Below are 23240 nucleotides of genomic sequence, written 5' to 3'. Positions count from 1 at the left end.
CAAAGTCTGTTCACTAATACAACATACAAAATTAGGAATTTGGGATAAAACACAAAACAAATTATATCTTACAAAATTCTACCAACATCTGCTGGTCTTCAGACCTCACCTGACTTTCGATTGACTTGGTTCTGTGGAATAATGATCTGGCAGGAGTTGGCGTCATTGGTGTTCTTGATGGGGTGGCTGAGGATGCAAATGACTCTGATCACCTGGCCCACTTTTTCTACCCGATCTTTTACATAGCTGGGGTCACAGATGAGCTGCTTACAGCGAGCAATCTATAACAAAGCATTTAAGAAGACACTGAAGCTGACAAGGATATAGGGAAACACATCCCATGTTCATAGTTTGGAAGACTTAGTATTGTTAAGATATCAAAAACCATCCTAAAGTTCATATTGGTTCCCAAGGGATTGAATTCTGGAACAACCGAAACAATCTTAAAAGAAGAACAGCAAAGCTGGAGGACTCACTCACTAAAAAGCTACAGTGATCAATTCAGTGTGGTACTGGCATAATGACAAACATATGGACCAATGAAACGAGAAGAGAGCCAGAAATAAACCCTCACATTCACAGTACACTGATTTTGGACAAAGTTGCAAAGACCATTCAATGAGGGAAAAAAAGTCATTTCAACAAACCGTCCTGGGAAAACTATCCACGTGCAAAAGAATGAAGTTGGACCCTACCTGTCACCATCCACAAAAACTAACTCAAAATGGAACAAAGACCTAAATGTAGTATCTAAAACTATAAAACTCTTAGGAGAAAACAGTGCAAAAGCTTCATGACATTGGAGTTGGCAGTAATTCCTTATATGTAAAACCAAAGACACAGGCAACAAAGGAAAGAATTCATGAAAACAGGATTTCATGAAAATTTTAAAAATCTTGTGCATAGCCAGGCATGGTGGCATGTGCCTGTAACCCCAGCTACTTGGGAGGCTGAGGCAGGAGAATTGCTTGAGCCCAAGACTTTGAGTCCAGTTTGGGCAACACACAGCAAGACACTGTCTCTTTTAAAAAAACAACAAAAAAAATTTTGCATCAGAAGACACTAATCAAGAGTTAAGGCAACTCACAGAATGAGAGAAAATATCTGCAAATAAGGGATTAATATCCACAATATAGCAAGAACTCCTAAAACAACAACAAAAAACCCTGATTCAAAAATGATCAAAGGGCTGGGCGCAGTGGCTCACATCTGTAATCCCAGCACTTTGGGAGGCCGAGACAGGCAGATCACCAGAGGTCAGGAGTTGGAGACCAGCCTGACCAACATGGAGAAAACCCGTCTCTATTAAAAATACAAAATTAGCTGGGCACGGTGGTGCACACCTGCAGTCCCAGCTACTCGGGAGGCTGAGGCAGGAGAATCGCTTGAACCTGGGAGATGGAGGTTGTGGTAAGCCGAGATCACGCCATTGCACTCCAGCCTGGGCAATGGGCAAAACTCCGTCTCAAAAGAAAAGGAAAAAAAAAACACGAAGGACTGGAATAGACATTTTTCCAAAGAAGATATGTAAGTGGCCAATGAGCACATGCAAAGATGTTCAACATCACTAATCATAACTTCAGTGAGCTACTACCTCACAACCATTAAGATTGCTACTGTCAAACAAAACCAAATTAAGTGTCAAGGATATGGAGAAACTGGAACTTCTTGTGCACTACTGACAGGAATGTAAAATGGTCCAGCCACTATGGAAAATAGTACGGCAGTTTCTCAAACATTAAAAACAGAATTACCATATGATCTAGTAATTCCACTTCTGGGTACACACCCAAAAGAACTAAATGCATGGTCTTGATGAGATATTTGTACACCCATTTTCAGAGTAGCATTATTCACAATACATTCACAAAAACATGGAAGCAATCCAGGTATCCATCAAAGGACGAATGGATAAGCAAACTATGGTCTATCTATCCATACACTGGAATATTACTCAGCCTTAAAAAGGAAATTCTCATACATGCTACAACATAGATGAACCATGGAGACATCATGCTAAGTGAAATAAACTAGTCACAAAAAGACAAATACTATATTATTCCATTTATATAAAATATAGTAGTTAAAATCATAGAGAAAGAAAGTAGAATGGTGCTTGTCAGTGGCTAGGAGCAGAGAATGGGCAGTTATTACTTAACTGTTAGTTTCCTTTAGAAGAGGAAAAGTGAGCACGGGCACAGTGGCTCACACCTATAAAATCCCAGCACTTTGGGAGGCCAAGATGGGTGGATCATTTGAGGTTAGGAGTTCAAGACCAGCCTAGCCAACATGAGGAAACCCCATCTCTACTAAAAATACAAAAACTAGCTGGGCGTGGTGGTACGCATCTATAATCCCAGCTACTTGGGGAGGCTGAGGCAGGAGAATCGCTTGAATACGGGAGGCAGAGATTGCAGTGAGCCAAGATCATGCCACTGCACTCCAGCTTGGGCGACAGAGTGAGACTCCATCTCAAAAAAAGAAGAGGAAAAGTGTTATGGAGATGAATGGTGGTTGTGGTGGTTGTACAACGATGTGAATATATTTAATACCACTGAACTGTACACTTAACAATGGTTAAGATGGTAAATTCTGGCTGGGCGCAGTGGCTGACGCCTGCAATCCCAGCACTTTGGGAGGCTGAGGCAGGTGGATCACCTGAGGTCAGGAGTTCGAGACCAGCCTGGCCAACCTGGTGAAACCCCATCTCTACTAAAAGTATAAAAATTAGGTGGGTGTGGTGGTGGGTGCCTGTAATCCCAGCTACTCGGGAGGCTGAGGCAGGAGAATCGCTTGAACTCAGGAGGCAGAGGTTGCAGTGAGCCAAGATCGTGCCACTGCACTCCAGCCTGGGCAACAAAGTGAGACTGTCTCAAAAAAAAAAAGATGGTAAATTTTATGTGTATTATCACAAAAAAAAAATTGGAGGGAAAAAGACTAATATTCAGTGTCTATAATGTTTTAAACAGTATATAATGTAATGTTTCCTTGAATATAATCTGTTAAATCTTCATAATCTAGCGAATATAAAAGTCGAGGTAATTACTGAACTGTCGGTAACTACTGAAACTAGCTTTGCCAATTATCCCTACTATTTTCTCCTTGAACAGATATATTAACTGTAAATCCTATTCAAATACTAGGAAAACTGTATTGCACAGTATTCAGAAGTATAAGTTTTAGAATTGGGCAGATCAGGGTTCAAATCCTGGCTCTACCTAACCTCAAAGATTGTTGTTAGGACTAAAATTCAGCCATGTCCAACCCCTTGAATGCAAGGACATTTTTGCTTATTTGTGGTGGCAGATATCACGAAATTATGCACAGACCCTTTTTCCAGCTATCATTACTGTTAGCATATTTTATGTGTGGCCCAAGACAATTCTTCTTCTTCCAATGTGGCCCAGGGAAGCCAAAAGGTTGGACATTAGTTAACCAAATGAAATGGTATAAAAAAGTCTGTCATCATAGGTGGGTGTCCTGACAAAAAATAAATGCTCAATAAATGTATTCTACATAGGCTAAAATCCTTATCATCTTAAGGCTGTGCTTCCTAAGAAAAACTTGAATTACAAGATAAATGTATTATAGCCTCCTTCCCTTTCGTATCAAAGCCCTGAAGTTTCAGAAACACAAAGAATGAAACAAAAGAAAAATATACAGTAAAAATAACTTTGAGAAGACAGATTAAAACATTTATCCCTGGCCGAGCACGGTGGCTCACACCTGTAATCCCAGCACTTTGGGAGGCCGAGGCAGGCAGATCACGAGGTCAAGAAACCGAGACCAGCCTGGCCAACATGGTGAAACCCTGTCTCTACTAAAAATACAAAAATTAGCTGGGCATAGTGGCACATGCCTGTAGTCCCAGCTACTTGGGAGGCTGAGGCAGGAGAATCGCTTGAACCCGGGAGGCGGAAGTTGCAGTAGCCAAGATCGCGCCACTGCACTCCAGCCTGGCAACTAAGTGAGAAGAAAAAAAAACACCATTTATCTCTATCTCCTAAACAACTATTATGCTGACAGTACAAGCAGTGTTACTGTCCCTGATGAAGATCTTCCAGTGGAACATGATGTGGAGATGGAAGACAGTGATACTGATGACCCCAACCCCACAAAGGTGGCTGAGTGAAGTCTGTTGGACCTGGATGGTAAAACAGTGCTATTTGTGCTGATATGCCTGAGAATTAAGTTAGCATTAACAAAACCTAATAATGTACATGTCAAACAAAATATGACTTCTTTTGTGCTTTGTAACTTCATTTAAAGCAGATAAGCCAATCACACTAGGACAGTCAAGATGAAACGGGGTTATAAAGAAGTTGCCTAAAATGGATGTTCAAAAGACCCAACTAAGTAACAGTCTAGAAGGCCAGGCACAGTGGCTCACGCCTGTAATCCCAACACTTTGGGAGGCTGAGGTGGGCGGACCACTTGAGGCCAGGAGTTCAAGACCAGCCTGGCCAACATGGTGAAACCCCATCTCTACTAAAAATACATAAATTAGCCAGCCATGGTGGCATGCATCTGTAATTCCAGCTACTCAGGAGGCTAAGGTAGGAGAATCACTTGAACCTAGAAGGTGGAGGTTGAAGTGAGCTGAGATCACGCCACTGCACTCCAGCCTGGGTGACACAGCAAAACGATTTGATGTCTCAAATAAATAAATAAATAAATAAGTAACATTTTAGTAGATAAAACATACAAATCTAACATCACCCAGCACAGGAATTTACATCCTCAAGTGTATAACGACTGAGGGCTGAGGGTGCAGAACACCTTGATTCCAATTCTACCTCAACCATTCATTGAATTGTGTGCCTTTGTAGATGTTTCTTAATTTAAGCCTCCAGGTATAACCTGGACATAACACTCGCCTCTTAGGATCCTTGTAAGGAATAAATGAGTTTGAAAATGTGCTTCACAAATTATTATCAGGCTTTTTTTGCCCTAAGTCAGTCCTGTATTTTCTCTCCCTTATTTATTGTCCCCTTACACCAGCTACCAAACTCTGATCTCAAACTTTCATTTCCAGTGAGACCTAAACAATTGAAAATGCCCCCCACCCCACCACCACCCAGGAGGTTGCTACATTCCCACACAACTTAATGTTAAAAAGATAAAGCTTAGATTTTTAGAATTCCAGTGAGACAGTAAAGCAGTGCACTTTGAAGTGCATCCTCTACTGCAAGAACTGTTGCAGATAGTAACAGTGTCAAATGGCAAAAGAATTAATTCATATGGTGATAAAGGGAAACGATCTTTTTTTTTCCTTGTAATTTTTTTTTCAGCAGCATCCACATCACCTAAGAAGTTTCAAGAAAATGCAGAGCCTTCTCAGACCTACTGATTAGAACATGCACTAGAACCAGATTAATGATGCTTTATATATAATTCAAATTTGAGAAACGCTGCTCAAAACCCCACCCGTGCAGGTGGCCAGCAAGTACATTTCAATTTAAATGAAAATTTGGGAGACAGGCACAACCCAAACTCTATCAATATAGAATACTTACTATTTAGAGCTCACCCATAATGCATATTTCAATATTAAAATAATCAACAACTGACAACAAAAAAGATGCTTTTAAAACAAAGCACAGCAACTATAATTAGTCCTTAGTCACGATAAATACTAACTTCCCATACAAAAATCATATGCATCAGTGTCCACACCAAAATCAGTATTTAGAATACACAATTTTCTTCACAAGAACACAGTATTTTTTTTTTTTTCATTTTAAAAGCTACTTACTTCTCCTTCAGATTTTACACCAATTACTTTTCCATTCTGCACAATGATTTCTTCAATGGGTTTATTCAGCATATAGGTACCTCCATAAATAGCACTTAGCCTGGAAAATTTTTAAAATCCCAATTAATAATATATAGTCGTTTCAACTGCTAAAGTCCCCTTCCTTAGATCTTAATGAGTTATAGGCAATATACATTTGTGTTCCATTTCCTTCTAGAAAGATGTCAGCTTAAAAGTGATTAAAGCATGAAAACAGAGTCAAAAACACAAACTGATAATCACAGTTATAAATACCAAGTCAAAAAAAAAATCACTAACCAGGCACTTGTCTTTCAAGCTGCCCACTTGGCCCTCCTCCAAGTGTACTTTCCTTCCTTTCATTCCTGCTCTAAAGCTTTTCAATAAACGTCCACTCCTGCTCTAAAACTTGCCTCAGTCTCTCCTTCTACCTTATGCCCCTTGGTCATTCTTTCTTCTGAGGAGAAAAGAATTGAGGTTGCTGCAGACCCGTACGGATTCATCTCAGCACGGTAACATATTTTGGTGCCTGTGACTCGCTATACCTTCCACCAGTAACACATTTGGTGCTGTGTGACTCAGATACATTCCCTAGTAGTAAAAGACCTCTACACCTCATTTTCTTTGGCTGGAGGCGTTCAACCCCCATTCACGGTTTTCTTCTCCCCTTTCCACTCTCCCGCTTGCTAACCAACCACGGAACAGTTCCTCTCGGCCGCAGCGGCTCTGCATCCACAGCTTATCCCTCCGCTCACCCTGATGGATGGCTCTTCGGGGTCCACACTGAGTAGACCTGAGACACTAATGGCCCTCCTGGACAGGAGGCTCGCGAGCGTGGTGAGGCTAAAGCCTAAAGCCATGCGGTGTCTGGGTTTTACTCTGCTTCTTCAACTAAAATCGGCTCTTTCCCAAAAACCCACACTGCCTACTCTCCTGTTTTTCCATGTGTGTGTTCTAAAATCGCCTTGTGCAGTCGCGGGACTATCCACATCAGAGGCAAATCTGCCATTTCTCTGGATTCACATCCAGGGGAAGGGGAAGGGCAAGGGCAAGGGCAAGGCCAAGGGAAGGGATGACCAGTAATAGCTATATTAGTCTAATCCTCTGGCATATAAATAAAACTATGGACTTAAAACACCATCAGAAGGAACTGGAGGCAGTGGTTCACACCTAATGCCACCACTTTGGGAGACCAAGGCCAGCAGATGGCTTGAACACACGAGTTTAAGACCAGCCTTGGCAACATGCTGAAACCCTGTTTCTACAAAAAATACAAAAATTAACCAGGTACGGTGGCACTCATCTGTAGTCCCAGCTACCCAGAATGCTGAAGTGGCAGCATCACTTGAGCCTGAGAGGTCGAGGCTGCAGTAAGCTGTGATCACACCACTGCAATCCAGCCCGGGTAACAAAGCAAAATGCTGTCTCAAAAAAAGATAGTAATAAAGGGGGAAAAAAAGGCAGCACTGGAGAATGACTTAAAGCAGCAAAAACCAAGAGACTGAAGAAACTCTTGAAAGGAACCAACTGGGTGAGAGCTTTATGGAGTTTATATGGTTTTCCCCTCAGGCAGCAACTTCCCTAGTCCTTGCAACATGGCACAGCTACAACAGAAGCACAATGAAGCACAATGCCTGCAGTCCTGTTGATTTGAGATGTGACAGAATTTGGGGCGGCCAGAGGAGATGAAAATTGTAGGGGAAAATTTCACAAAAGAGGGAGCCTCAAAAGAAGGAGCCCACAAATCTATGATAAAATCTCTTCAAATCCTTAACTACCTCCAGAAGTGCTCACACAGGAGGGAGAAGCCAAGGAATCCACCAGAAATAAACAGCTGAAAGGCTCAGAGGTTAGCAAAGATTACAGAGGATGGACAGAAGAAAAAATGTGTTTGAAGTTTAAAATTGCCATGTTCAAACGAGCTTGCTTACTCCAGAGGAGTAACGTTTAAGAATCAGCAAAAGGCCACTTGCGCGTGTGACGTCATGGCACTGTGCGTGGCAGCAGCAGCAGCGCAGGTGGCAGGCCCGTGGAGCAGTGCTGGAGGAGGAAGTGGTGAGGTTGTTGCTCCCTCTGCGCCCCACTGCTGGCTCTTGGGGCGCAGAGAGGGACCACGGTCTCTGCGGCTGCATCGCACTTCCCTGCAGTCCCCTCCATGTTCCCCTGCGCCACTGCTCCCCTTCCTAAGGCTGCTGCTTACCCCGGGGACTGTGGAAATAATGGATCCCTCAACCTGGCTCATCAACAGAGCAGATGAACAGACCGTTTATCAGCAACTACAAAGAAGCTATTTCTTGTCACAAAAAGGCTGCGGCATATCCTTCAGAAGCCGTGAAGCTGACAGTCTGGGCAGGCTCATTTTTCACTGGAATTGCAAAGGGATAGGAAACAGCGCCTCCTCATCCAAGACAGGTGGAAAAGGGCCCAGCGTGAAGAAAGACTGGAAGCCCAGCAGCACACAGGATGTAGCTGCCCATCTCACAAACCCTCTGCTGAGGATGCAGAGGGCCTGAGCCCCCTTTCTCAGAAGTGCAGCCCTTTCACAGAGGAGTGCCTGCCTGAGATTCAAGGGATCTTTGACAGGGATCCAGACACGCTACTATTTTTACTTCAGCAAAAGAGTGAGCCAGCAGAGCCATGTATTAGAAGCAAAGGCCCGAAAGATAAAACAATTAGAGAGGAGCAGATTTGAAGAGGCATGTAGAATTCCTTGTGGCTGAGAATGAAAGATTAAGCAAAGAAAATAAACAACTAAAGGCTGGAAAGGGCAGACTTCTAAAAGGTCCAATAGAAAAGGAGCTGGATGTAGATGCTGATTTTGTAGAAAAGTCAGAGTTATGGAACTTGCCGCCACATTCAGAAACTGCTACAGCCTCTTTAACCTGGCAGAAGTTTGCAGCAAATACCAGGAAAGCCAAGGACATTCCAATCCCCAATCTTCCTCCCTTGGATTTTCCATCTCCAGAACTTCCCCTTATGGAGCTGAGGATATTCTGAAAGGATTTATAAATAATTAAAATGGAAGGCCATAGAAGAGGGGAGAGGAGGAAATAATGTGATAACAGTTAATTCAGCAAAAAAAATTAAAAGGGAAAACCACATAGAAGGGTAATCCCGGAAATGCTTCATATGGCGTACTGTGGGAGAAGAGGCATTGCCAGGACTTGCCAAACAGTCACTGTGAAATGTATCTGATTCACTGACTCAAGCTAATGATTCCAACTTAGTACACACTAAATTCATGGAGGTTTGGTTTCCCCAGATACAAACCAAATGGCTACATAAAATAATTTTTTCAAGCAACAATTACTTTTCTTGTCTTCAGGGTTAAAATGCATAAAAGTTGTGCCAGGCACGGTGGTTCACGCCTGTAATCCCAGCACTCTGAAAGGCCGAGGCGGGTGGATCACCTGAGGTCAGGAGTTCAAGACCAGCCTGGCCAACATGGTGAAACACTATCTCTACAAAAAATACAAAAATTAGCCGGGCATGATGGCAGGTGCCTGTAATCCCAGCTACTCGGGAGGCTGAAGTGAGAGAATCACTTGAACCTGGGAGGCGGAGGTTGCAGTGAGCCAAGATCATGCCATTGCACTCCAGCCTGGGTGACAGAGCGAGACTCTTATCTCAAAACAGTCACTTCTCAAAAGAAGACATTTATGCAGCCAAGAAACATGAAAAAAAGCTCATCATCACTGGTCATTAGAGAAATACAAATCAAAACCACAAAATCACGTGAGAAACCGTCTCACACCAGCTGGAATGGCGATCGTTAAAACGTCAGGAAACAGCAGATGCTGGAGAGGATGTGGAGAAATGGGAATACTTTTACACTGTTGGTGGGAGTGTAAATTAGTTCAACCACTGTGGAAGACAGTGTGGCGATTCCTCAAGGATCTAGAACCAGAAATACCATTTGACCCAGGAATCCCATTACTGGGTATATACCCAAAGGATTATAAATCATTCTACTATAAAGACACATGCACACGTATGTTTATTGCAGCACTGTTCACAATAGCAAAGACTTGGAACCAACCCAAATGTCCATCAATGATAGACTGGATTAAGAAAATGTGGCACATATACACCATGGAATACTGTGCAGCCATAAAAAAGGATGAGTTCATGTCCTTTGCAGGGACATGGATGAAGCTGGAAACCATCATTCTCAGTTAACTAACACAGGAACAGAAAACCAAACACCGCATGTTCTCATTCATAAGTGGGAGGTGAACAATGAGAACACATGGACACAGGGAGGGGAACATCACACACTGGGGCCTGTCAGGGGATGGAAGCTAGGGAGGGATAGCATTAGAAGTAACTAATGTAGATGATGGTTTGATGAGCACAGCAAAACACCATGGCACGTGTATATCCATGTAACAAACCTGCACGTTGTGCACATGTACCCCAGAACTTAAAGTATAATAAAAAAAGTATAAAATATGTTATGCATAATTAATCTATAATGCCATAAATGATCATGCAAAACTTAAATAATATTGTGGCCCAAGGGGGGCTGCCTTGTAATTGAAACATGCTTTCTTTCATGCATTGACTATATGCATTTTGTTAATGCGCATTTTGTTTAAATAAGTTGTGTAAGAGACACACCTTTCTAGATGAAACTATACATGTGTGCCACACTTTGCACTTCTCATAATGATCACCTCAAGACTATCAGGAGAAATATTTAAATTTCCATTTTATGAAGAAACAAACCAAATTATTAGTTATGCTTTTTTAAGCAAATTACCAGTTTACATAATTAATAAGGGTGCATTTTAAGTTCTTTGTTTATTGTATAATGTATCATTTAAAAATACCAAGGAGGAAATATCCTTTGCTTTTAATGATGCATGAGTGGAAGTAATGCTAGTTTGCAGTATTCGATTGTAAGAAATCAATAAAGTAATTGTGTTTAAAAAAAAAATCAGCAAACAACGAAAGGAAAAACTAAAAAAGACCCACTTTAACAAAGTGTAAAATCCAGTCTCCACAAATGCAAGATGAACAGTCAATAATTTAACTGCCTACTCAAACCAAAACCAACTTTTCAGAGGAAGAATCTGGCATCTCAACAAACTATCGATTCATGCGTCCAGTATACAATCCAACATTACTAGACATGGGAAGAAACAGAAAACTGTGATCCAAAGAAAACAGAAAAACAAACAATAGAAACAGATGCCCAAATGTTAAAATACGCAGTTTAAAAGCAGCTATTATAAATATGTTCAAAAATATTATGTGTTCAAGAACAAATATCCTTGTTCAAAGATACATATTCAAGGATAAATATGTTGTTATAAATGTACTCAAAAGAGTCAAGTAAATACAGAACATCACAAAAATGAAAACTATAGGCCAGGCACGGTGACTCATGCCTGTCATACCAGCACTTTGGGAGGCTGAGGTGGGCAGATCACAAGGTCAGAAAATGAGACCATCCTGGCCAACATGGTGAAACCCCATCTCTACTAAAAATACAAAAATTAGCCAGGTGTGGTGGCATGTGCCTGTAATCCCAGCTACTTAGGAGGCTGAGGCAGGAGAATCGCTTGAACCCGGGAGGTGGAGGTTACAGTGAGCCGAGATTGTGCCACTGCACTTCAGCCTGGGCAACTCCGTCTTGAAAAAAAAAAAAAAAAGAAAAAAGAAAACTATAAAAAATGGAAACTCGAGATCCAGACAGTATAAAAAAATTAAAATTCACTGAATGAGATTAACAGCCTATTGAAAATAGCAGAAAAGGTCAGTAAACTTGAAACCACATGAACAGGCATTCTCTGATATGAAGCACAGAGAAGGGAAAAAAAAAGCTTGATGCTTTTTTTTTTGTAAGAGACAAGGTCCTGCTCTGTCACCCAGACTGAAATGCAGTGGTATGACCACAGCTCACGGCAGTCTCAACCTCCCAGGCTCAAGAGATCCTCCCACTCAGCCTCCCGAATAGCTGGGACTACAGGCATGCATCACCACACCCAGCTAATTTTTTGTGTTTTTCTAGAGACAGGGTTTCGCCAAGTTGCCTAGGCTGGTCTCCAACCCCTGGGCTTCAGGAGATCCACCCGCCTCACCCTCCCAAAGTGCTGCAATTACAGGCATGAGCCACCATGCTCACTTAAGCCCAGAAGTTCGACACCAGCCTGGGCAACATGGTGAGACTCCATCTCTACAAAAATACAAAAGTTAGCCAGGTGTGGTGGTGCATGCCTGTAGTCCCTGCTACTCAAGAGGCTGAGATGGGAAGATCCCTTTAGCCCAGGAGGCAGAGGTTGCAATGAGCCCATGCCACGGCACTCTAGCTTGGGTGACAGAGTAAGACCGTGTCTCAAAAAAAAAAACAGACCAAACTATAAATATAAGGGAATTTAACGTGACAAAACCACCTACAAAAAAAAAATATATATATATAGAAAACATATTTAATAGTAAAACATTTACTAGATTCCCCATAAGACTGGGAACAAAGCAAGGACGTCCATTCTCATCACTGCGACATTATCAGGACGTCCTAACAAGTGCAATAACGGTAAGTGGGGAAAACACATAAAAGTTGTAAGAGAACAATCTCTTTATTCACAGATGATGTGACTGTGTAGAAGGATAATTCTAAGAAATATATAAAACTAGAAAAACTAATAAGTGAACTAGTAAAACTTAAGTACAAGATCATAGGATACAACGTTAACATACAAATATTATATTTCTGTATACCAGCAGCAAACAATTTCAACATAAAATTAAGACAATTTCATTAACAGCAGCATCGATACAAAATACATTAACAGCGGAATCAGCACAAAGAGATTGAACAAAAATGTGACAGATCTCTACAATGAAAGCTGTAAAACACTGCTGAGAAGAAACCCTAAATACATGGAGAACAATCTATTTATGGACTGGCAGACTCAGCATAATTAAGATGATCATTTTCTCCAAACTGATCTACAAATTTAACTCAATACCGAAATCCCAGCAAGCATGTTTTCTAGAAATTGACAACCTGATTTTAAAAACATATATGGAAATGCGAACACCCAAAACAAATTCTGAAGAAAAAGTTGGAGAAAGTGTTATCACCTACTTCAAGACTTAATATAAAACTATAATTATCCAGACAGTGTAGTACTGGCATAGGAAATACAAATCATTGAAACAAAACTGAGTCCCAAAACAAACTCATATGTAGTTAACTGATCTCCCACAAAGGCACCAAGACTACCTAGAAAAGGAAGCCTTTCCAACAAATGCAGCTAAAACAACTAAATATTCGTATATAAAAAAAAAGAACCTCAAGTCTTACCTCATCCCACACACCAACACTGTTTCAAGATGAATCAGATTTAAATGCACAGATACAATTATAAAACTTCTAAAAAACAAACAAAAAAAGACAACAGGAGAGTATTTCTGTGCCCTTGGGGGCAAGTAAAAGACTTCTAAAATAGGGCCAGGCGCGGTGGCTCACACCTGTAATCCCAGCACTTTGGGAGGCCAAGGCGGGCGGATCACGAGGTCAGCAGATTGAGACCATCCTGGCTAACACGGTGAAACCCCATTTCTACTAAAAATACAAAAAATTAGCCGGGCACAGTGGCAGGCGCCTGTAGTCTCAGCTACTCGGGAGGCTGACGCAGGAGAATGGCATGAACCCAGGAGGCAGAGCTTGCAGTGAGCCAAGATAGTTCCACTGCAGTCTGGCCTGGGTGAAAGAGCAAGACTCCGTCTCAAAAAAAAAGAAAAAAAAGACTTCTAAAATAGGACCCAGAAGGCTATAAACATTAAAAAAAAAATTTCTTTGATATACTGGACTTCATCAAAATGTAACACTTCTAGGCCAGGCGCTGTGGCTCATGCCTGTAATCCCAGCACTTTGGGAAGCCAAGGCAGGTGGATCACTTGAGGTCAGGAGTTAGAGACCAGCCTGTTCAATACGGCAAAACTCCGTCTCTACTCAAAATACAAAAATTAGCCAGGCGTGGTGGCACATGCATGCAGTCCCAGCTACTCGGGAGGCTGAGGCATGAGAATTGCTTGAACCTGGGAGGCAGAGGATGCAGTGAGCCAAGATCGTGCCAGTGCACTCTAGCCTGGGCAACAGAGCAAGACTCTGTCTCAAAAAAAACAGTTAACACTCATGCTTATCAAAAGACCAGCCATAAACTGGGAGAAAATATTCTGAATACATATATGACAAAAGACTTGCCACCAGAATACACCAAGATCTTCTACAAGTCAAAAATAGAAAGACAATCCAATCTTTAGAAATATGCAAAAGACTTGCACAATCACAACATAAAATTATACAAATGTTCAATAAGCTCATGAAAAGGTGAGCAACATGAGTCAAGAAATACAAATTAAAACCATAATGAGATAGCATTTCACACCCACTTGGGCAATTAAAATTAAAAACTTACAATACTATGGCCCAGCACGGTGGCTCATGCCTGTAATCCCAGCGCTTTGGGAGGCTGAGGCGGGCGGATCATGTCCTCAGTCAGGAGTTTGAGACCAGCCTGGCCAACATAATGAAACCCCATCTCTACTAAAAATACAAAAAAAAAGGCCGAGCGCGGTGGCTCAACGCTTGTAATCCCAGCACTTTGGGAGGCCGAGGCAGGCGGATCACGAGGTCAGGAGATCGAGACCACGGTGAAACCCCGTCTCTACTAAAAATACAAAAAATTAGCCAGGCGTGGTGGCGGGCACCTGTAATCCGAGCTACTCGGAGAGGCTGAGGCAGGAGAATGGCATGAACCCGGGAGGCGGAGCTTGCAGTGAGCTGAGATCGCGCCACTGCACTCCAGCCTGGGTGACAGAGCGAGACTCCGTCTTAAAAAAAAAAAAAAAAAAAAAAAAAAAAGAAAAAAAAAATTAGCCGGGCATGGTGGCCAGGTCTGTAGTCCCAGCTACTTGGGAGGCTGAGAAGGGAGAATTGCTTGAAACTGGGAAGCAGTGGTTGCAGTGAGCTGAGATGGCGCCAACATACTCCAGCCTGGGCAACAGAGCGAGGCTCTGCCTCAAAAATAATAATAATAAAATAACCAAAAGCAGGCCAGGCGCGGTGGCTCATGCCTGTAATCCCAGCACTTTGGGAGGCCGAGGCAGGCGGATCACAAGGTCAGGAGATCGAGAACCATCCTAGCTAACACGGTGAAACCCCGTCTCTACTAAAAATACAAAAAAAAAAAAAAAAATTAGCCGGGCGTGGTGGCGGGCACCTGTAGTCCCAGCTACTCGGGAGGCTGAGGCAGGAGAATGGCATGAACCTGGGAGGCGGAGCTTGCAGTGAGCCGACATCGCGCCACTGCACTCCAGCCTGGGGGACAGAGCAAGACTCTGTCTCAAAAAAAAAAAAACAAACCAAAAGCAGTGGACATGGTGCTGCATGCCTGTAGTCCCAGCTACTCTGGGAGGCTGAGGTGGGAGAATCGCCTGAACCCAGAAGTTCAAGCGAACTGGTATCGCGCCACTGCACTCCAGCCTCGGCAACAGAGTGAGACTCTGTCTCAAAAAAACAAAAAACTTACAATACTAAATGTTGACAAGGATGTGGAGCAACTAGAACTCTCACACACTGCTGAGTGTATACATGACACAACCACTCCAGAACACTGTTTTACAGTTTCTTATGAAGTCAGACTTCTATCTGCCACATCAGTCAGCAATTTCACTCCCAGTATTTAACCAAAAGGAAATGAAAACCTACATCCCCACAGAAAGTCTTTTACATAAAAATTTCACAGTGCCTTCATTCATAATAGCCAAAAACTGAAAACGAACTAGATGTCCACCAAAAGGAGAATTATATGTTCATATAATTCATACAATGGAATTCTACTCAACAATTAAAAAAAAAGAATTGGCCAGGCGCAATGGCTCACACCTGTAATCCCAGCACATTGGGAGGCCAAAGTGGGTGGATCACCTGAGGTCAGGAGTTCAAGACCAGACTGACCAACATGGTGAAACCCCATCACTACTAAATATAAAAAATTAGCCGGATGTGGTGGCGCATGCCTGTTAATCCCAGCTCCTTGGGAGGCTAAGGCAGGAGAATCACTGGAACCCAGTGGGTGGAGGTTGCAGTGAACTGAGATTGCACCACAGCACTCCAGCCTGGGCAACAAGAGTGAAACTCCATCTTCAAAAAAAAGAATTACTGGCACATGCATCAATATGGATGAATCTCAAAAAATGAAAAACACACAAATGAGAACATACTGTATTATTCCTTTTACATGAAATCTGAAAACAAGCAAAAGTAATCTATGGTGACAGACATCACAGAAGTAGTTGCTGGGGATGGGGGGCAGTATTCATCATGAGGTGACACGAGGGAACTTTATGGGGTGAGGAAAATGTTCTATACCTTCACTCAGGTCTTAGTTAAACCCAGGACAGGGATAGGTCTATACATTTATCAAACTGATTTTTTAATATATATAGTTATAAAATAAAAAATACAAGAATAGCTACTCCTGCTTGCTTCTGGTGTCCATTTACATGAAATATATTTTTCCACCACTTTACCTTAAGTTTATGAGTCCTTGTGTGTCTGGTGAATCTCTTGAAGACAGCAGATACTTGGTTGGTGAGTTCTTATCCATTCTGCTATTCTGTATCTTTAAAGTGGAGCATGTAGGCCATTTACATTCAACATTAATATTGAGATTTGAGGTACTATTCTATTCATCGTGCTATTTGTTTGCCTGAACACCTTGTTTTTTTTCTTCATTGTGTTATTGTTTTATAGGTCCTGTGTGATTTATGCTTTAAGGAGATACAATTTTGGTATTTTGAGAATTTGTTTCAAGATTTGGAGCTCCTTTTAGCAGTTCTTGTAGTGCTGGCTTGGTAGTGGCAAATTCTCTCAGCACTTGTTTGTGTGAAAAAGACTACCTTCCTTCATTTATGAAGTTTTGTTTCACTGGATACAAAATTCTTGGCTGATAACTGTTTTAAGGAGGCTAAAGATAGGACCCCAATCCCTTCTAGCTTTTAGTTTCTGCTGAGAAATCTGTTAATCTGATAGGTTTTCCTTTATAGGTTACCTGAGGCTTTTGCCTCACAGCTCTTAAGATTCTTTCCTTCATCTTGACTTTAGTTAACCTGATGACTATGTGCCTAGGCAATGATCTTTTTGCGATGAATTTCCCAGGTGTTCTTTAAGCTTCTTGTATTTGGATGTCTAGATCTCTAGCAAGGCTGGGGAAGTTTTTCTCAATTAATCCCTCAAATCTGTTTTCCAAACTTTTAGATTCCTCTTCTTCCTTGGGAACACCAATTATTCTTAGGCTTGGTCGTTTAACAAACTTATTGGAGGCTGTGTTCATTTTTTTTATTCTTTTTTGTCTTTGTCAGATTGGGCTCGTTCAAAAGCCTTGTCTTCGAAACTCTGAAATTCTTTCTTCTACTTATTCAATTCTATTGCTGAGACTTTCCAGTGCATTTTGCATTTCTCTAAGTGTGTCCTTGATTTTCTGAAGTTGTAATTATTTATTTATGCTATTTCACTGGAAATTTTTCCATTCATATCCTGTATCACTTTTTTTATTTTGCTAAGTTGGACTTCACCTTTCTTTGGTGCCTCCTTGATTGGCTTAATAATGACCTTGTGAATTCTTTTTCTGGCAATTGAGAGATTTTTGTCTTGGTTTAGATCCATTGCCGGTGAGCTAGTGTGACCTCTTCAGGGTGTCAAAGGTCAAAGAACCCTGTTTTGTCATATTACCCCAGTTGTTTTTCCAGTTCCTTCTCATTTGGATAGACTATGTCAGAGGGAAGATCTGGAACTCAAGGGCTGCTGTTCAGATTCTTTTGTCCCACGGGGGTGCTCCCTTGATGTGGTGCTCTCCCCCCTTCCCCTAGGGATGGGGCTTCCTGAGAGCCAAACTGCAGTGATTGTTATTTCTCTTCTGGATCTAGCCGCCCAGTGGAGATAATCAGGCTCCAAGCTGGTACTGGAGAGCGTCTGCAAAGAGTCCTGTGATGTGATCTGTCTCCAGGTCTCTCGGCCATGGATACCAGCACTTACTCCAGTGGAGGTAGGAGGGGTGTGAAGTAGATTCTGTGAAGGTCCTTGGTTGTATTTTTGTTAAGTGCGCTGGTTTTGTGTTGGCTGGCCACCAGCCAGGAGTTGGCACTTAAAAGAGCACATCAGCTACAGTTGTATAAAACTGGATTTTTTTTCTTAACTGAAGATCCGTGCATATCATTATATGTTAATTTTATTTCAATAAAAACAAAAAGCATCTTATTACTCATAGACTGATCTCATCTCATTATTTAAACTATATCTCATATACACATTATGTTGAAGATGAGGTTTTGGATCAGTGAGGTTTTAGCTAATAGGTTGAACATAGGCTCTTACCTTGCAAATCCTTGGGGCAGTTCTCCAAGGCCATAGAGTGGATAAAGGTATGGGCTTTTGCCATATCTTGCCAAAGACTCACTGTAAAGTTTAATTCTATTAATGGTTTCATAACATGGTTGATCTAAGTAGCTGGAGGAAAGGAAATGAGTATTAGGAAAGGGCTTTAGTTTTCATTCATGGTGTTCAATTTATAATTTTTTTTGAAGTGATTTCAATGCACTATCTTCTTTTTTTTTGTTTTTTGGTTTTTTGTTTGTTTTTTGAGACAGGGTCTAACTCTGTCGCCCAGACTGGAGTGCAGTGGTGCAATCTCAGCTCTCCACAACTTCCACCTCCCAGGCTCAAGTGATTCTTCTGCCTCAGCCTCCCAAGTAGCTGGAATTACAGGTGTGCACCACTACTGCCCAGCTAATTTTTGTATTTTCAGTAGAGAGGGGGTTTCACCATGTTGGCCAGGCTGGTCTTGAACTCCTGACCTCAAATGATCCACCCAACTCAGCCTCCCAAAGTGCTGGGATCACAGGCGTGAGCCACCACGCCTGGCCCACTACCTTTATATTTCACTTAAAAGGTCCCAACACTAATTTCAACTAGAACCTCTTCATTCATAGTGCAATATAGCTAAGTATTTGTTTTGTCAGAATTTCCACTTGGAAGAACTGGGAAATTTAGTGAGAATTTCAAGAAAAATACAAATCTAAAAACCAAAATACTTACTCATCAGTTCTGTAAAGTGCAAGAGCATGACCAGTAAAATCTATAACATCTTGACCCAAATCAAATTTCTTATAGACATCTCGCATTGTGGTCTTCTTAGGATCAATGCCTTCAAAAGTTCTCGGATCTTTTTCATCGAAGTTGGCAACGTATACTAGGAATTTCCTGAAGCGACGTTTTTCAAACAGTCCCATTAGGCCTAAATAAAAAAGTATTTTTCAAAAAGCACACTCACAATCAGACATTGAGGAGAACAAAGTATGAGAGCAAAGTTTAAACATGCCTTGTTATCAACTGCAGAATGCAATTTTTTTTTTTTTTTTTCTGAGACGGAGTCTTGCTCTGTCGCCTAGACTAGAATGCAATGGTGCAATCTCAGCTCACTGCAACCTCTGCCTCTCGGGTCCAAGCGATTCTCCTGTCTCAGCCTCCCGAGTAGGTGGGATTATAGGCAACTGCCATTACACCCAGCTAATTTTTGTACTTTTAATAGAGATGAGGTTTCACCATGTTAGGCTGGTCTCAAACTCCTGACCTCAGGTATCTGCCCACCGCAGCCTCCCAAAGTGCTGAGATCACAGGCATGAGCCACCACGCCTGACCAAATGCAGGATGCAATTTAAGATATGGGAGTTTGGACAGCATGGCTTCCAGTTTCACAACACTTTAAAATAAACTGACATGATTATAACAGGTTACTTATAAAGTCTTCAATTTTACCATACAATTACAAGTAATTAAAACTAGTACTTAACTGAATGAAAAATGTCAAATTATGTTTCTTACTAGGTACAAGGTAAATGTGACTCTGAACAAGTATCCATGAAGCCATTCATCTGAAGAGTCTTCCTTTGACAACTCTGATCTACACTCAGCCAATTGCCTAAATTCTGAATGCTCTTCCTTTTCTGCCTCTGTATGCTAAGATACAACCAGGCATTTAATGATAACAGCTTAAGATAACAAGAACAAATTGAACTCAATAAAATTTAGATGCTGCTGCTGCTGCTGCTGCTAGTCACTTACTTTACTGAAGTCCTACGTAAGCAACCAATTCGCTGCATTTTACACTAAAAAACAGATGAAGAAGCTACAAATTACCACTTTATAAATCCTCAGCTTTTACTACTGGGCTGTATTTCAACTAATCATAGATGATAGACAAACAGCCAATAAAAAAGAAAATTTTCTGATTTTTATCTCCCTTCTCCCCCCACTCCTAAGCTGTATAGCTATTTTTAAAATATAACTACAGTTTTAAAAACAAACTCTCAAACGTTTCTATTGACAGCTTAATGTTTTGATAGATTTAATATTACACCCAAGATCATTTTCCACCCAACAAAACTGAAAATTAAAACCATGAGGCTGGTCGGGTCATGGTGGCTCACGCCTATAATCCCAGCACTTTGGAAGGCTGAGGCGGGTGGATCGCTTGAGGTCAGGAGTTCAAGACCAGCCTGACCAACATGGTGAAACCCCGTCTCTACTAAAAATACAAAATTAGCTGGGTGTGGTGGCGCACGCCTGTAATCCCAGCTACTTGGAAGGCTGGAGCAGGAGAATCGCTTGATAAACCCAGGAGTCAGAGATTGCACTGAGCCGAGATTGCGCCATTGCACTCCAGCCTGGGCAACAAGAGCAAGACTCTATCTCAAAAAAAAAAAAAACAAAAAAACATGAGGCTATTAATGACAAGTGACTACATTTAATTTTTTAAAATTAAGATTTACAACTCAGCCTTTTAAATGGACAGAATGTACATACAGTAAAGGCATAAGGCTGAATAGAAATATCCTATTACCACATCAGCACCATACTTAAGACACAAGTGTAGTTGTCAGAGCTGGGTACAAGACGGGCAAAAAGAAACATGAATCACTATTTAATGCACTTAAAACTTAGGTATCATATTCCAGTCAGCACAGCCTGTCAGAACCTAAAGCTATTACTAACAGTTATTTTGGAGTATCTCCCAACTTTTGTTTATTTAATAGAAACTTGAGTTGCTCTTACCAACTTTTGTTTTAATCAACAAAAACAAAAAACAAAAAACAAAAAACAACATCAAAATAAAAATAAAAATCAAAATAAAAATCTATCATGTTTCCTTCTCTTTCCTCTCCTTTACTTTCCTCCATTACCTGATCCTTACCCAGAGAGGGATAGAAATCAGTGCCACTCCTGTTTTACACAGCACAGTAGAGACGTCCTGGCTGTTTTTCCATCCCTTAATTCCATGTTGCTATGCATGGCGCCAAACAGTGGTCTCAATGACTAGCTGTTATGGCACGAGAACCAGATATAATTGTATTACAAACACTTCAAACACCCCGTGCTCATTCTGAAAAACTCCTAATTGAAAATATTCAAATCAATAATGTGTTTCCTACTGTGTTTTTGTTTGTTTTTTTTTTTTCCATAGAAACAAGGTCTCACCATGTTGCCCAGGCTGGTCTCAAACTCCCAGGCTCCTAAAGTGTTGGAATCACAGGTATGAGCCACTGCACCTAGTCCCTACTGTGTAATTTTTTACAACTACTATTTATCTATGCTGATGTCTTCCCAGATCACCTTATTTAAAGCGTTCTTCTCACACTCCCTCCTTCCTCTTTCCCCCAAAGCAATGTATCACCATCGGATATGCCTTTCTATATTTACCGTTGTCCCTTGAATAACACATCTGAACTGCCACTTTTTATGTAGATCAGAGGTGTCCAATTTTTTGGCTTCCCTGGGCCACACTGGAAGAAAAAGAATTGCCTTGGGCCACACATAAAATACACTAACGATAGCTAATGAGCTTAAAAAAAATTGTGAAAAAAAAATCTCATGTTTTAATAAAGTTAACAAATTTCTGTTGGGCTGCATTCAAAGCTACCCTGGACCACATGCAGCCCATAGGCCACAGACTGGACAAGCTTAATGTAGATTTTTTCTTGTCAATAAATGTACTGAAAAAATTTCTGGAGGTTTGCATGTTGTTTTTTGTTTTTTTTGTTTGTTTGTTTTGTTTTAAAGGAGTCTCACTCTGTCGCCCAGGCTAGAGTGTGCGGTGGCACGATTTCGGCTCACTGCAACCTCTGCCCCCGAGATTCAAGCAATACTCCCACCTAAGCGTCCCGAGTGGCTAGGATTAAAGGCATTCACCACCAGACCTGGCTAATTTTTTTTGTATTTTTAGTAGAGATGGGGTTTCACCATGTTGGACAGGCTGCTCTCGAACTCCTGACCTCAAGTGATCCGCCTGCCTCAAGCCTCCCAAAGTGCTGGGATGACAGGCATGAGCCACTGTGCCCAGTCAAGTTTGTTTTTTTCAGTTCTACATTTTATTTTACTTGATTTTTTTTTTTCCTTTTTGAGATGAGATCTCTGTCACCCAGACTAAAGTGCAGTGGCGCAACCACGGCTCACTGCAGCCACCAACTTCCTGGGCTCAAGCAATCCTCCTGCATCAGCCTCCTGAGTAGCTGGGACGACAGGCTATTCAGCTAATTTTTCTTCTATTTCTTGTAGATAAGGGGTCTTACTATGTTGCCCAGGCTGGTCTCGAACTCTCGGGCTCAAGTGATCCACCCACCTCAACCTCCCAAAGTGCTAGGATTACAGCCATGAGCCACAGTACCCGGCCGATGATTTTTTTTTTAAGAGATAGGGTCTTGCTATATATGTATATATCGTCCAGGCTAGAGGTGCAGTGACTATTCACAGGTGTGATCACGGCACAGTATAGCCTCAAATGCCTGGGTTCAAGCAATCCTCCTGCCTTAGCCTACCAAGTGGCTAGGATTACAGGTGCACAGCAACATGGCCGGCAGATTTGTGACAATTTGAAAAAACTTGCAGATGAACCACATAGCCTAGAAATACCAAAAAAATCAGAAAAAAGTTATGTATGTTATGAATGCTAAAATATATGTAGATATTATTTACTATCATAAATATATACAATTCTATTTCAAAGTTAAAATTTAATCACAAAACTTATGCACACAAACACAGACCATACACGGTGCCACTGTAAACAAAGAAAGCTGTAGTATTAAGTCTTAACTGCATAAGATTAACTGCAGTACATACTATACTACTGTATTTGTAGCCACCTTTTGTTGCTAATGTGGTGAGCTCAAGCGTTTGAGTATCTTAAAACTCTACGTGACAATAATCATCTCTGCATGAGCAGTTCACCTCTCCAGTAAATTATCTGTCATAGTAAAAAGTGATCTCTCCTTGTTCTCGCATATTTTTCATCGTGTTTAGTGCAAACACTGAGTAAAATGTAGGACCCACAGGGAATGCCACTGATGCTGGAAGTGCTCCCAAGAAGCAAAGTCATGACATTACAAGAAAAAGTTG

General features: G+C 41.4%; 1 protein-coding gene and 1 pseudogene across 1 annotated transcript in view; one reads left to right on the top strand and one right to left on the bottom strand.

Moving 5' to 3' along the window:
- The window catches only part of GDI2 (GDP dissociation inhibitor 2), a 49862-nt gene that overhangs the window by 2873 nt on the left and 23749 nt on the right, over window positions 1-23240 (bottom strand). Inside the window, exons 5-8 of the mRNA XM_003257603.4 lie at window positions 18885-19083; window positions 18165-18296; window positions 5756-5855; window positions 110-281 (exon numbers count right to left, since the gene is read on the bottom strand). Coding sequence (XP_003257651.1) covers window positions 110-281; window positions 5756-5855; window positions 18165-18296; window positions 18885-19083 — 603 coding nt within the window. The remainder of the gene's footprint in view (window positions 1-109; window positions 282-5755; window positions 5856-18164; window positions 18297-18884; window positions 19084-23240) is intronic.
- On the top strand, window positions 7180-9114 carry LOC115836739 (annotated as a pseudogene).

This window comes from Nomascus leucogenys, chromosome 9 (assembly GCF_006542625.1).
Source record: "Nomascus leucogenys isolate Asia chromosome 9, Asia_NLE_v1, whole genome shotgun sequence".
In the NCBI taxonomy this organism is placed as follows: domain Eukaryota; kingdom Metazoa; phylum Chordata; class Mammalia; order Primates; family Hylobatidae; genus Nomascus; species Nomascus leucogenys.
Note: the sequence above shows the minus strand (reverse complement) of the source record. Positions and strands in the feature narration are given on the sequence as shown.